Here is a 14,757-nt window from a genome sequence, read left to right as displayed (position 1 = left end):
ATTCCACGCAGTGCGTCCATGGCGTAAAATCACGTTTTGCAGAAGCGTACTGGTACCGTTCTACCGAGCCTACCGCCGGGCTGTGGCGGCAGGGCCCACGTCGTCCGCCGGCAGCCTCACCTCGTCCTCCAGCAGCGAGCGCTGGATGGCCGACCAGGACGGGTCCGGGTAGTGCATCGTGGTGGTGGCCGAGCCGAAGTCGCACAGCTTGATCAGGCCGTCGTCGCCGATCAGAAGGTTCTCGACCTGGCGTCACAGGCGGGGCACGGCGTCGAACGTGGGCGGAACACGGAAGCCCGGTCCACACGATCGCTGCTCAGCTCCTGCGACCCGGTCACCCACCCACCCCCATCCTCCGGTTCAAAACCACTCATCCTCCACGACAAACAGGGAACTTACTGCACGACAACGCGCTATCGGGTCAACACCTCTCTCATTTAACCCCCGCCTGTCAGGGTCGCTGACGCCACCTGCCGAGCGGCGCGCCTCGCCCGTTGGTCGGGAGCGTACCTTCAAGTCGCGGTGCAGCACGGGCGGCTCCTGGGCGTGCATGTGCTGCACCGCCTTGCAGGTCTGGTACATGATCTGGCAGACCTGGTCGGCGGGCAGGGCGCGGCCGGCCAGCCGCAACACGTCCACCAGGTTGCCGCCTGTCGGGGAGCGCAGACGCACAGCTGACAGCGAGGCGGGGAGCGGCGCCGGGCACTGCACGAGCGGAGGCCGGCCTAACGGCACCGCAAACAGCATCCCGCCTGGTAGGGGCGTGGCTTCCGATTAAGTCAGATGGAGGCTTCAGTCCCCCCTTCCAACTTTCAGGAGCGCGGGCCAAATCTGAGCAGAAACCCGTTTGTTTGGGAACTTTGGGGGCATGCAGCGTCACATTTGTTCTCTGCTCAACCTTCCTCTGCCAACTCATGTTATGAAATCTCACCTATGCTACATCACCCAGCCAGCCAGCTGCCATGAAGTCTACCACGCTAAGAACTCACTCATCATGTTCAATGCAACAGCTGAAGGTTTAGTTTAACATGCATAAGCTGATGGTTTGCAAGAAAATTATCCTCCGTATTGGTTTTCCGAATCACATTTGTGGTGTTCCCAGGATGGACTAGTCCACCAAACAGCCTTCTGAACCTCTTTGACCAGCATTAGCGATTTGAAGAAACCAGTACATACCACCTAACCCTTACCTGTGCAAAGTTCTGTCACCACCAGGTATTCGTTTCGTCCATGCCCAGACTGGGCTTTGTCGATGGCGGCCGCCGTCAAATACCGAATGACATTGGGGTGCCCAGACAATTTTTTCTGAAGATGCAGCTAAGGAAACTGAACAGGTCATGAACAGGTAACATCACGAACAAACCTGGAAATTTCATGTGATCTCTATGGAATGATCCCTTTACCAACACAGTGAGTAGTCTATCTCACTCATCCTTCAAAAGCCACATTGATGATTTGTTCATGTAATGGCCATGCACTGGTCACTGCTGAGAGCAGTATGTGGTCAAGCATTTCACAAGGCATTTGACAGCAGCACTAAAATTTCAGTACATATATATATATATATATATATATATATATATATATATATATATATATATATATATATATACATTTGACATTCACATAGGAAGGTGTACCCTTGCTAATTATGCTACACCTTGACATTATTGTGTCTGAATCCTTTATGTCTAACCTTTTTCTGGCAGTTTGCATGACAAATTTTAGATTGAGTTAAAGTGCTTGTAAATAGTATCAGCTGTATGCATGCTGAGACCCTACACAATCTGTCACTTCAGTGTAATTAATTATTTATCTCCTGCCCTTTTGCCAGGCGGGACTGTAGCATGATTTAGATGTCAAACACTGCTGCAGCATGACCTCCGGGGCCTGGATTGACTCACCTGGCCAGTGCTAGCTCAAGTCAAACCAAACAACATGCCCATCTTGAAACTTGTTCCTAATATCAAGAGATCGAATATCATGCATATTTCCCCTGGCCATCCAGGCAGCGTAAGATTTGTCCCATGTTTAACTTTATGCAGAAAGCTATTTCCAGTTGAGCTATCTTGCATCTTGCAGCAATTTTCTGCACATAAGGGGCAGGACAGGAGCTGACTAATCATGTTCTTCATGTCTCAGCAGTCTGCTAGTTTACAACATTGCAGGCACAGACTACCTATCTCTACTTTAACCAAATTACCTACTTCTAATTTTTTGGCAGTATCCCTCTCAGATCTCCTTTCCTCCGCTCTACCTTTCACATTCTCTTGAAACCTTCATAGCACTGATATGTTGATACAGGCTTTGTTTACACAGGTTCATTAATACAGGTTTTGTTTGCACAGGTTTCCTAAATCAAGCTTAACATTATGCCTCATACAGCACAGCCTGATTAAGATTAACAAGTATTCTTGTTGCATGGGCCATGTTTTGATGCTCATATTGTCAGGTTTTCAAATGGATGTTTAAAAAGTCCTGTATGGACAATGCCCAGTTTATCTACCAGGCACCTTGTAAAAGTCATTGTTTAGGATAAGGATAATAAATATTTATCAAACTGACAGTGCAAGACAGAATGCAAAAACAGACACAAACATGACAAAACTGCTGTCTTTATTGAAAAAGGATACCAGTAGACCGATTTCTTGTCTGATGATCCTGTCCACGTCAGCATCTGAGCTGAGTAATCTCTTCAAAGCAAAATATTTGCCACTTGTAACTTCCTGAGCCACATACACAAATGCAAACCCACCTGTCAAAAAGCATTTGCACCAGTTAATAACAAGTCAGCATTACAAAGACAAGATAAGGACAAATTTAGATAACACCTGCCACCATTTATGATGCACTTACATGATAGGTGTACCACATCTTATACACACAATCACTTTACACATTAGCTGAGTAAATCTCACTTCCAACAGGTTCAGAAAAGTACAGTGCATATATGAGGAAATGCCATAACCATGTTTCATATTTGTAACCCGAGACATCAGAAAGATCTTTACTGTCAGTAAGTTGCTAAAGCTGCATGTTATGTTCAGTGAACTTACCTTCCCCAATTTGCTTCTTGACACGCATCTTAGCATTTCCAAGCTCAACAACTTGTCCCACAAACTCATTTGTTTGGACGGAGGATGTGTCATTGAAATAATTGAGAGCAGATTTAAATACAGACATACTGGCTATTTAGGAAGCCAACAGCTACCAGTGTATCAACAATGGCAGCCTGCTGGCAGCAAATGCCTGAGGCAAAAGTAATAAAAACCCTGTCCTGAAGTCAGTGGCAGCTGGCAGTAAGTTATCAGCTGCCTCAAAGCATGCGGCTTAACAATCACTCCTGAAAGAAAGCAAATAAATTAGCCTTGCACTCTAATCTGTCCATCACTGTAGCTTATCTACCGTGAGAATCCGATGAATCATTCAGCATCAAACAGGATAACTTCCCACGGCATGCTAACCGGCTGAAATCATTTCAAATTCCGCGACCATTTAGTCTCTGAATATGACGTTCAGAGTTTCGCACGATCCACCAATTCCAGCAAACGCCTTGCAAACCTTAACACGATCTATTTCCAGAACCTAGTATCAATTTATCAAACAACTGCGATGGCCACCCGCTGCTACCCAATTTCCCTAGGTACTTTTCCCGAACGACCAAGGACCTACCTCCCTGTTACGAACCAAACATCACATCCAAGTGCGGGTGGGCAACCAATGGAGGGTCTGGGACTTCGCTGAGGTCCCGAAAAAACAACAGCTGATACCACGCAAGAGAAAGCTTAAAGTTGCTATATAAAATGACCACGCATCAGCTTAGTTCGCTGAGTCTTAAGCCACACCATAAGGTGAGCTAAACAACCTATATATCAATTTTAAATCGTAATAGTCATATCTAAAATGCAGTTATTCAGATGTAGCTTAGAAGTGAAATTTATCCTGACGCATTTTGAACGACGTGGAAGAACTTACTCCACAATATTATTCAAATGCGCCAGGCACGCCGCAGGTCCGCAAACGGGGCCTGATGTTGTCCTCAGCCAGAGCACGTAGAGTCTCAGAATAGGTGGGGAGGTACGTGTGTTTGTGTGTTGAATGATGTAGTTGGGATGGCTGTTTGCAATTGAGATGATCGACTTCAGTTATCTTGGCAGAGTAGGGCGAGGGTCGCTTAATGCCATTGGGTTGAATGTCGTTGTCCCGGAAATGGGAAGCTGGTGGGTTTATTTCATTGCGTTACATGGCATTGTGGTAAACATACTGCATAGGTGGTAGATGGTAGGTAGGTAGGTACGTAGGTAGGTCAGTTCCAGCCTAGATGTGTGGCTACCATTGAAAGAGTGTGAGAAGTAGAGTGAGAGATACCCTTCTGATGTCTGAACCCGAACATGAATTATTTAATTCATGGTAGGGTTCATTGAACATTGTTGAACATTTGTTGTTCATTAAACAACCTCATACCTCAACCTCAACTAATTTGCCCAATTACAATTTTACTTGACTAGTAGGAGCTTGATTGAAGTCTTGTAATATTGCACAGGGGTCCAACCTTACTTTGTTTTTATTGACATTGTGATCGCTCACATGAAACCTACATGCTTCATGTGCTGTTACTATATGATATATTTGATATATATATATATATATATATATATATATATATATATATGCTGATATGATATGCTGTGCATTCATAAGTGTAGCAGAACAGCATTTCATTTTTCTTTAAATAGGCCTGTGTGGATTTTGCTCCATGAGCTAAAAGCATTGGACAGTGTGTATACACCCTCCAAAATAGAGGGCTGTTATGCTCCTGGCTTATACACCCTCTAAAATGGATGAAGACTATGCACAGGGCTTATACAATGATACACCCCCAAAAATTCTCCAGATCAAACAATTTACCTACTGAAATAATGAAAAGCTAGAGTTGTGAGTCAAAGAAGGCAGGTAATATTGGCTATAAACATCAGATGGTCATCAAATGATCTCCATCTAATCAAATGTTTTCTGTATTTCTGAATTGTATAAATTTGAACCTGAGAGCACAGTGGCCAGGTGATAGTGCATCTGGCTCATACTGACACCCAGTCCAAGCTCTTTCTTGTGGTGCATCACTCTGAACAAACCATTGTGAGCAGGTTTTAAGTCTTCAGCCATGAGGGGAGGTGCCACCAAACTTAAGCAGCTGCTTTGCTATCTATTCCACATTATCTCAACAGTATGCTAATTGTAGTTTGCATATATTGGTTTATGACCAGTTAATAAAGCTAACCTGGCAGTAAAATATAAAAGTGGATTTTTTTCCATGCTGTTTGAATCATTTTGAAACTCAATTTTTGCCATGTTCTTCCAAGTTCAATTTCCAATCTCTAGTCAATCCTTCACCAGTTATGTACTTGGGTATTGTGAGGACCAGTGAGATTAAAGATGTGATGAAACATGTGTTGAGATCTGCAACTTTCAGCCACTGATGATGCAACTGGGGCCCAAACTGAGAAAGCTGTTGTGACAACCATATATATAAAGCTTGGAGGGCAAGCAGGCAGCATTGCTAGGTAAAAGTGGTACTTCCACAATCTTGCCTGCTAAGACTATTGGCACCCAAGTAACAATGAAAATGCATTTAGGGTGGTGGTTCACATCTTCCAAGGTACAGGCAATAACCTCTCCTTAGCATGTATCTTGAGCCTAAATATTTTAAAACCAATTGTAGCACCAGCTGGGAGAAGCACTGAATTGGGGCATGTATGTACTTCATTGGATGGCATCATTGGGTATAGATTGGTTGTTGTGGTTGTCAGGCATAGACACAATCTCCATGCAACATTGTGCTGTTTACTTGTTTCGTAACTAACTACCCCATTTGTTTCAGGATACCCGGAAGTAGTTGGGAGTAGCACCTGGATTTGTCCACGTCTCAAGATCTGTTGACAATGGTATGTGTCTTTACTCATTTCATGTTTTAATGGCGTGTGTGCCAGCTTTGACTTTTTCTTTGTGTTCTGCCATGTGAAAACATGTGAACCTCATTTCAGCATCACATTTGGTTTGCATGTTCATGATGGAAAATACTGGGAACTTTGTGTCAAACCCACCATAATGAATGACTGGCAATTATAAAATTAAAAACCTGCAGCAATTTGGTAAAAGGCATGGTTCGCTGCATGATCGACCCATTGTGATGGTTTAGTTTACCATGACGGCACAGTGGATTGGACGACACAGCCCACTCGCCGTTTGAGAGCAATCTCCCAAACTGTTCACGGCATCAAAATGGAATTAGAGCTAGAGCAATTCGAACTGTTTTACACCAGACTAAGCAATCTCAACTGCGCAACATGCCAGGTTACCGACCCATGGCCGTGCTGCCAAAGCTCCGCGCGGCGACAAGTCGCAAAATCGGCGCTCCTAGACATGCTTTAAGTCGAGACATGTCCGTACGTTACGTGCACCGGACCATCTTCTGTCACGTGACACCTTGTCTTCAAAATGAAGGTCAGGCTGTTTAAAACCTGTTTTACTTGAACAAAAATGGCAGAGATCACAATGTCGGTGTAATGGTCATGAACGGGCAGAGTCGTGTCAATGTTCAAAACCCGAATGTTGTCATCTGACCTTTCAAAGCCTATCCATATTAGTCCTATATGAATATTCTATGTGCAATGTCATGTAGGTCTAGGTCACGGAAAGTCATAGAACTATCTCAGGTGACCTCAAATCACCCATTGGAAGTAGACTGCTTGCTTTGACCCGTATCGGCTTACCTCTGTGGATATTCAAAAGAACTACTGACAGCAAGCACTCGATTTAACCCCATGCAACCGGACATGACGCCAACCGTATTAGGTTTACTAGAGCATGACAACGTAACATACGTAGATCTAAGATCGGTAAGTCTTGTGAAGGCGTACGTCTGTAGCAAGCTGTTCATGTTACGGCTTGCCCCCCCCCCCCCCCCCTTCCCCTTCGCGCCTGGCGGGTGCGGACGGGTCTTCATGCATAGTGAAAGCGCCCGTCGTTCCCAGGCTCCCGTATTTGGGCGCCGTTGGTCAAGGTTGACTCTGTGATGCATGCCATTCAGGACCAGGTGGGCGGCTGAAAGCGAGGGCTCCAAGCTAGGTGTGACGCATGCCATTCAGGACCAGGTGGGCGGCTGAAAGCGAGGGCTCCAAGCTAGGACTGCGCTTTTTCTTCATGATTGTATCTGTATGCGAACCAGACTTGCGATCGTCATTACGCCGTGCTTGCGTCTGGGATGCATGACTGACGTCGAGTTTCAGTCCTCGTCGGACCAGACCCGAATCTGTCCTCGCCGTCTGATCGTATCGGGACGCATAAGTCACGTGACACTGTCGCGTAGCACGCAGCGATATCGGGCTTTGCAGGCCTGGGCAACCGCTTCTTAATTGAAAATTCCGCGGCACGGGAACGTACAGACCAGGGTATCTGAAGATTGTGGACCTTGTCGCAGCGTGGGTGCGATGCCTTACCTCACGTGCCAACCAGGTCCTAACTTAACCGCTTACCGAGTCCATCTTGTTTTTAGTAGTTACATCGTTATAAACGCAAAGGCTGGTAGCGGACTGTGTTCAATGTAATATATTTTCTCATCGTTTTTCTACATGCAATCAGAAGAGGAAAGCAGTCTGAAGCTACATGAGACGTCCATTCTCAACGCAGCATTACGATTTCTCCTCTTCGTTGGCTTTGTTTTCCGCTTCCTGCTCCCGTCGTTTGCGCCAGGCTTGAATATACGAACGAGGATGAACGGGGAAGAATCCGACCAACCCTGGAAACAAAAAGAATGGGTAGTCATTTCAAAAGCTGCTTTTTCTTGACAAGACCGTGCGACCAGCATGATTATGACGCTGGTCCGAGACAGAAAACAAAATGTGTTGATGACATCAATTTCATGAATAAACGAAATATTGTCAGAGTTCATAGTATCATTTTGTTATGCTGAACAGGGCCCATCGAGTCGGCTCGAAATATACAACTTCAGGTCGAATTTACCCTGCCCATATTCAAACGTCTCTTGCAGCCAAATTCACTTGTTTTTCATTTACACTTGGTTACGCCGCGGCCCTCCGAATGTCAGTAATATTCGTGGCGCGGATTGTGTTGGTCTGTGTCCGTTTGTGCGCGCTCATAATTAAAATCTGGTCACTCCCATGCTGTTGCTACGTACTGCTGCATGTTAACTTTCTGGTGATTCTTACCAAGTAGCTGTTGCACTGGCAGTGTCACTTCGACGCTTTTCCTCTGTCCAAGCCAGTGTTGGAGACGCTCAAAATTGATGGACAACAGGCGCTCATTGTTGATGTTTGGCATGGGGTCGTAAACCCCCAGCTGCTCCAAAACGGGACTCGCGTGCGCGCGCGCATGGTGTTTCTGCAACATAAGACACGTGTTGATGTGTGGTTAACAAATGGTTAGCCACTTTGCTTATTTACCCTGTGGGAGAAAATAGTGGTTTCTGATAGCACAGTCGTACAAAGCAATGTTGTGCAATGATTTGCTGTGATGATAGGTAGGCAAATAGTGCAAGTATTACTTAAGAATCTAGTTCTCTATGCACCTCACATTGTCATGCCAAGTGATCTTTAACATGACATTTGCTGCAACAATAACTGGGCAGGGGGGGGGGGTTTATTCCAGGCTTTGGCATTAGGGAAGGATAAGTGATTTAATTAGGTAGGGCTGGGGCATGTTGGTGTTTGGGAGCTTCATACTGCTATACTATGTCTACATCAAAGCAAGGTTCTGCATCTCTGCCCCTCTCACTGGTGATGTTCCTGGGGAGAACAGTTGCTGCTGTGTAACACTGAACTATTTCTTTAAGTAGCTACTTCAAGACTGTTACCATTAGTTTGCTGGCAATCACTAATTTGAAGGATATTTGCAGGTAAAATATTTCATTTCAGGTGAAGTAAGCTGCTCAGTGTTAGCTCAGCTGCCCTTTCTCAGCCAATTGTTAGTTGAACGCCTTTGATAAGGCAAATGCCAAGCTGATTTTCTGGGATACAACGCTATATCTGTGACACCATTGGACAGATGCCAGACCACAGGGGACCACAGAACATAAATTGCACAGCTTTGCAGGATCAACATGTGTTAAGTGTGTGGACAAATATCCTGAAAACCTGATGTCATCTGTCTTTTAGTGTTGCCTGCACAGGTTTCCATGATATTTTAGGTAAAGTCCTGTTTGAAAACCTTCTCAGAGTGGTTGCCATCCTCCCAAATTGATATTTGCCATGTACACCACAACATAACTTGTGATATGCATAGCAAACAAGCCTAGAATGGATTGACATGATGTTGACTGGTGTGCTGCTGTTTGAATTTCCCCAGGTGGGCAGACATGGTACTATTGTGGGGTGCCATAAAAGTCTGCTCTCTAAAACCTACCAAAATGAGAAGTGCTGACCTGACATAACCTTGCTGAAAGGTCCATTGGTGCATGCTGCAGTGCACTATAATTGGTACTGTGCATCAATTAGGTTGTTTCAGACTCAATGTCTTACATCATTTTGATTAATAAGTTGTGATTTCAACATATAGACAACTCCATCAATATAGCTAGATTGGTGGCAATGCTCAGATGTGGCAGCAAAATGTCATGCCAACCCACATAAGCCGACATGGAATATAGGCATCATCCCCTCATTACACACATCTTTTCACACTGATATTGCAGGCATTTTTGGGTGGAATATTGCCTATGGCCAAGGTTATGCTCATGCCAATCACTTCAGTAACTAGAACTTAGAAGTTAGGATGACTGCCACCCCATTAAGTTCTCTTGTTGGTTTTTAGAAAGTAGAGATGTTTTAATAGACATGTAACTCATTCATGAAACATCTGGAGAGTTTGAACTTTGAACTCATACCAATCATACCTGGCAGAATAAGATGTTCTGGGAATGTGGCCTGTTGACTACGGTTACTAACCTTTTGCAGTTGGATATGAAAAAATGGCCTGTTTGCGCATCCGTGATATCCCAATCTTATGGCGAGCGCGGCCCGATTCATTCTACCCATGGCGTCTTCTTGAATATTCAGCCTTCTATAACGCCACTCTCACTGGATGGTTTTGAAAACCAATATCGACAGGACCAACAAGCAAACGCGAACAGCGCGAGGACGTTGTGGATGGACCGACCGGGCCCTAGCGCGCAGTAAAACAGCAATCACGATAGAATAAAATGCGTCGGATTTACAGGCCGTGCGCCATATTCACCGCGCAACATTCTGACTGTAATAGAGATGGGCAAGTATGTAAATCCACGTATGGTACGAGTACAGCGAAGGAAAGTCTGTGCAGACAGCGGGATGAGCTCCGTAAGTGCGTTCGAATGAACTTACGTCGGAGGGTCGCGTTCTAAAGAGGTTCTGAGCTAGCAAGGCCGAGTACTCGGAAGTTTAATTGATGTTTCCATTGCGTCATCAAACCGGCGCAGCACGGGGCGATAAATGGGAACTATCGCGACAGCCGAAGTTGTGTGCTTGTGCCCAGTATTATGCCATCAAAGTAGTTTGTAGTACATCGATTGAATTAGTTTCGATGACCCATGTCACAAACCAGTTGCTAGATGTCTAGAACGCTTGGCTTCGGCTTGCAACTTAATAAATTTTATGAAACTCCGTTCCTGTGGCTTGGTTTCTAAATCGCTGTTGAATCAATGAAGCTCCAAACACATGTATGTTTGGTGCCCCTGAAACTTAACACCCTCATCCCCTTACAAAGAAGTGCCCTTGTTTTGGTCACTTTGTTTTTATATTCCTATGTTGTATCGGCAGTACGTCTTGGGCCGGAATGATCCGCCCGGTTCATTTCACGTCGTTTTAGACGCTTATTTTCTGTTATTTTTGTATGTTGGACCTGAAGATTTGGGCCGGTTTGTGGGGCCCATGAAGTTTGGCGCATCTTGAAGACAAAGGTGATGGGGACCCGAAATGAGGATTTGGTGCTCTTTTTCCACTAGATTTCGGGTCCCCTTCGGCCCAAGAGGGCATGACCCCATTCCCCCCCCCCCCCCCCATTCGGAATCCGCCATTGCATATGCCACTGTTTTGTTTCACGCCTCAAATATCTGCATAGCTTGATGAAGGTTCTGTCGTGAACGACGTGTGCAGGCTGTGGTTTCAATGAATTCGTTGGGTGGACGTATTTGCAATGTTGAATGTTATAACTCATGCGCGTTGCTTGTTTCTTTGGCATGCTTACTGTCTGGCGTTCACGGAGGTCTTCGTTTCAGGTGTCCCTCATCAGCACCGTCGATACGGGCCACGAGGATATGATTGTAAGTTTGTAAACCACTGGGCCAAATGTTCCCAGCATGTTTATGCTCGTGTTGATCTTATCCGTGCTTGTGTATATTTGACATATTTGCGAATATTGCAGCTTTGTGATCGTCATTGTCTTTTCAGTGGTTGCAAGATTGGCTTTGCAATCGCATTTCACCTTACGCAGACCACCCATGCTTACACGTGTTGGCCGTGTCTGGCCGCATACCCACTCATGGCTATGTATGGCCGCTACCACAGTGCCTGTATCCCGTCGTGTGGCTGTATGTGTCCGGGTGGCACGTGAGGCGATATGGGTTGTCGGTTGGAGCCCGTGCCAGCGGGCGGCGCCAGACGGCTGACCCGAGCCACCGGTGCCGCAGCACGACGCCCAGATGGACTTCTACGGCACCCGGCTGGCCACCTGCTCGTCGGACGCCACCGTGCGCATCTTCAGCGTGCGGAACGGCAGCCAGACGCTGGAGACCGAGCTGCGCGAGCACCAGGGCCCGGTCAGTGGGGTCGGCCGGGTCACTGCCGCACGACCGCGCTGCTCGACCAGCCCCGGGGCGTGCACGGGGCTTAGAGTTCATGGCGTGTGTGTTGACTAGCCGACTAGCCGACTGGTGAGAAAACCGCGCGGGGCGGGGACAAATCTTGTGTGCCGTCCCGTTTCGCCGGCTACGCCCGTTGGGTGAGGATGGGTCGGTCACGTAGGGAGAGAGAGGGGCGGCCAGGGGCAGCAGCACACTCAGCAGTGCCGGAGGTCAGCGCTGCGACGGCTGCAAACGCGGCCCACCACCCCGGGGAGACGGGTGGCGCCCCCGCACGCCGGCCGGCGGTGTGACTGACTGGCGCGTGTCTGGCAGGTGTGGCAGGTGGCCTGGGCTCACCCGATGTACGGCGCGCTGCTGGCGTCGTGCTCTTACGACCGGCGCGTCATCATCTGGAAGGAGACGGCCGGCCGCTGGAGCCGGCTCCATGAGTACGCCAACCACGACTCGTCGGTGAACTCGGTCTGCTGGGCGCCGTACGGACTGGGCCTCATCCTGGCCTGCTGCGGCTCCGACGGCTCCATCTCGGTCATCACCTACACCAGCGCCGGAACCTGGGACCCCAAGAAGATCAACAACGCCCACACGGTGCGTGGGTGGCCGCTGCCGCCGGTAGGGCGTGTGGGCGCCGCCCGCGGCGTCATGTGCAGCTGACATGCAGTTGTCTTAGCGGTGGCCGTTTGACGTAGCAGAGTGCTCCGTTTGGTGCTCCACAGTGTAAGGTCTGGGGTAGCACTCACGGGAAGTCCGTAATATCGTTGGATTTTGCATCGTACAGCGTCGTAGGTTTAATTGGGGGAGAGGAGAAATGCAGAGGGTCGAAGTCGGGCGGCTGCTGCTCCGGCCGTGTCCGCCCTTACGGCCAGTGTGCATGGGACGGCGCTGGGCCGTACACCAGACGACGGATCCCCGTGGTCTTCAGATCGGCTGCAACGCTGTCAGCTGGGCGCCCGAGGTGTCGGCCGGCAGCGTGCTGGAGAACCAGCCGCAGAAGGTGCAGAAGCGGTTCGTCTCGGGAGGCTGTGACAACCTTGTCAAGATCTGGAGGTACGCGCCGATGATCGCTGATGCCATTGCCCGCTATGCACCGGGGGACTCCTGTGTGCGACCTGTCCACATGGTCGATGCTGTTACCATTTGGGACTTGCGACGCACTTAGCAGCTGAGGTTGGATGGCTTCGCCTGCCTCTGACCATGGCAGCAAGTGCGGGCACCGCAAGGAATCGAATTCCGTACGTCTGTCTTCCTCGACACTAGACAAGTGTTATGAAGAGGTGGTCCTCCACGCATTCGTTTTGACTGCAGGTGTTTCGGCTGACTGCCCGTTTTGTCCTGTCCCTGACTCGCCGCGTGACACCGGTGCCGTGGCCCGCAGGGAGGAGGAGGACCAGTGGGTGGAGGAGGTGAAGCTGGACGCGCACTCGGACTGGGTGCGGGACGTGGCCTGGGCGCCGTCGGTCGGCCTCAAGCGCCAGCTAATCGCCAGCTGCTCGCAGGACCGGCGCGTCATCATCTGGGAGAACGACGGCGTCGGCACCAGCTGGACGCCGCACGAGCTGCCCACCTTCCCCGACGTCATCTGGCACGTCAGCTGGTCGGTCGCCGGCAACATCCTGGCCGTCAGCGGCGGCGACAACAAGGTGGGCCGGCTGTCCCCTTGTACTGTCGTCCGATCGGTGCGCACAGTCGCGAAATTGCAGGCGGTACGAGTGAATCCGGAATGCAGCGAGACATCGCGTTGCATGGAATGTATTCTCACGGTGTGAAATCGGTGCAAGCATACGAAGTAAACGATTTGGCATAGCACGTCAAAGCAGCAGACTGAGATTGGCAGTTCAGCTGTTTTGCTGCTCCTGCGCGGTGCTCAAAGGCCAGTTGTTTCCATTTATGTAAACACGTGGCTGCCTGGTGTGTCCCATTATTCAGCTGGTGCTTCAGGGTGTCTGCGAGAGCTGAGTAAAACGCCGGGGAGAGCGGGTCGACATAGACGCCCAGTGACCGCTGCCGTCCGCCGCCCTGTCTCCTTACTCTGACAGTCTGACCGACCACCCCCGCCCCCTCCCCGCAGGCCACCCTGTGGAAGGAGACGCTGGAGGGCAAGTGGGTTTGCCTCAACGAGATCAACCTGGGCAAGGGCAGCAGTATGCCGGCGGACCAGGGCACCAAGACGCTGTGAGCCGGCCGGCGCCGGGCGGGCATCAACCTGGGCAAGGGCAGCAGTATGCCGGCGGACCAGGGCACCAAGACGCTGTGAGCCGGCCGGCGCCGGGCGGGCATCGCATCCGCCTGGGTCTGCCCCCCGCGGCGGTGGACGGACCCCGGCGCTGCCTCGAGCCCCGGCGGACCGAGCCGGCCGGGCTGCTGGTGCACCCGTTTTAGGGGGATTCCCCGTCATGAAAGCGCGCAGTCGCTGGCTTGTTATGCTCGTAATAAAGATGTATCTGCGGCGGGCATGTTACAGAATAAGTAACGCAGCAGCGGCCGCGAGTGACTGACACACCGCCTCTCCGCACCCACATGGCCGGCCCAAGGGGAAAGGGGAAGGGAGTTCGTGCTCTAACATCTTCGTGGTGTGAGGTTCATAGATATCGCATGGTTCAGTCGCATAGCACATGCACGGTCCCGTCGTCTTTGTGTGGGGTTATCGGGTTTCCTCGATGGGGGCCGGCTGTCATCCTTGGAGAAGGGGGTCGTCAGTGATCACTGGCGCGGACGGGCTCGGTGCCCTCTCGGGCCCAGCATATATACAAGTTTGCAGTCAGAGGGTTGTACCGTTATATTCCGGATTACTTTGTACATTAAGCACACATACACACGTACGACGCCACGTAACATTGGAATGGTAGCGCTCCTTATGGAGTCCCACGGGTCGGTACAGAACAACTTGTCTTTGGCACGAATAGGATCAT

General features: G+C 49.3%; 3 protein-coding genes across 6 annotated transcripts; 1 reads left to right on the top strand and 2 right to left on the bottom strand.

Moving 5' to 3' along the window:
• Positions 1-120: 120 nt before the first annotated feature.
• On the bottom strand, positions 121-3,761 carry LOC119110836 (cyclin-G-associated kinase; the record flags this gene model as incomplete). Its single annotated transcript, XM_037234708.1, is given in 6 exon segments — positions 121-246; positions 511-650; positions 1,191-1,305; positions 2,634-2,755; positions 3,057-3,343; positions 3,673-3,761. Coding segments are annotated over 5 exon segments (630 nt in total), but the record flags the coding sequence as incomplete, so codon positions are not given.
• A 276-nt stretch (positions 3,762-4,037) lies between these two features.
• On the top strand, positions 4,038-14,166 carry LOC119110838 (protein SEC13 homolog). Of its 4 annotated transcripts, XM_037234717.1 has the most exons (9): positions 4,038-4,077; positions 5,879-5,942; positions 11,267-11,311; positions 11,678-11,806; positions 12,164-12,436; positions 12,771-12,895; positions 13,224-13,488; positions 13,917-14,011; positions 14,090-14,166. In XM_037234717.1, the coding sequence occupies exons 2-9, from the start codon at positions 5,940-5,942 to the stop codon at positions 14,100-14,102; spliced, it is 948 nt and encodes a 315-aa protein (XP_037090612.1). In that variant the 5' UTR covers positions 4,038-4,077; positions 5,879-5,939; the 3' UTR covers positions 14,103-14,166. The 4 variants fall into 4 exon arrangements, with proteins under 4 accessions (XP_037090612.1, XP_037090609.1, XP_037090611.1 ...); XM_037234714.1 differs by lacking the exon at positions 14,090-14,166 and having other exon boundaries at positions 4,040-4,077; positions 13,917-14,057; XM_037234716.1 differs by lacking the exon at positions 14,090-14,166 and having other exon boundaries at positions 4,049-4,069; positions 13,917-14,057.
• Positions 7,590-10,156, bottom strand: mRpS16 (mitochondrial ribosomal protein S16). Its single transcript, XM_037234718.1, has 3 exons — positions 9,960-10,156; positions 8,226-8,397; positions 7,590-7,795 (listed from the first exon to the last, which is right to left on the bottom strand). Exons 1-3 carry the CDS (start codon positions 10,047-10,049, stop codon positions 7,689-7,691), a joined length of 369 nt encoding a protein of 122 aa, XP_037090613.1. The 5' UTR covers positions 10,050-10,156; the 3' UTR covers positions 7,590-7,688.
• Positions 14,167-14,757: the final 591 nt, after the last annotated feature.

Source organism: Pollicipes pollicipes, unplaced genomic scaffold, assembly GCF_011947565.3.
Source record: "Pollicipes pollicipes isolate AB1234 unplaced genomic scaffold, Ppol_2.1 Scaffold_7240;HRSCAF=8662_pilon_pilon_pilon, whole genome shotgun sequence".
NCBI classification, from domain to species: Eukaryota; Metazoa; Arthropoda; class Thecostraca; order Pollicipedomorpha; family Pollicipedidae; genus Pollicipes; species Pollicipes pollicipes.
Note: the sequence above shows the minus strand (reverse complement) of the source record. Positions and strands in the feature narration are given on the sequence as shown.

Coding starts and splice junctions, on each gene's coding strand:
- mRpS16 (XM_037234718.1), bottom strand. CDS start 10,049: ATGGGTAGAATGAATCGGGCCGCGCTCGCCATAAGATTGGGATATCAC. Junction 8,398..9,959: donor TTCATATCCAACTGCAAAAG/GTTAGTAACCGT, acceptor CTTATGTTGCAG/AAACACCATGCGCGCGCGCA. Junction 7,796..8,225: donor GCCAGTGCAACAGCTACTTG/GTAAGAATCACC, acceptor TTTTGTTTCCAG/GGTTGGTCGGATTCTTCCCC.
- LOC119110838 (XM_037234717.1), top strand. Junction 11,312..11,677: donor CGGGCCACGAGGATATGATT/GTAAGTTTGTAA, acceptor CCGGTGCCGCAG/CACGACGCCCAGATGGACTT. Junction 13,489..13,916: donor TCAGCGGCGGCGACAACAAG/GTGGGCCGGCTG, acceptor CCCTCCCCGCAG/GCCACCCTGTGGAAGGAGAC.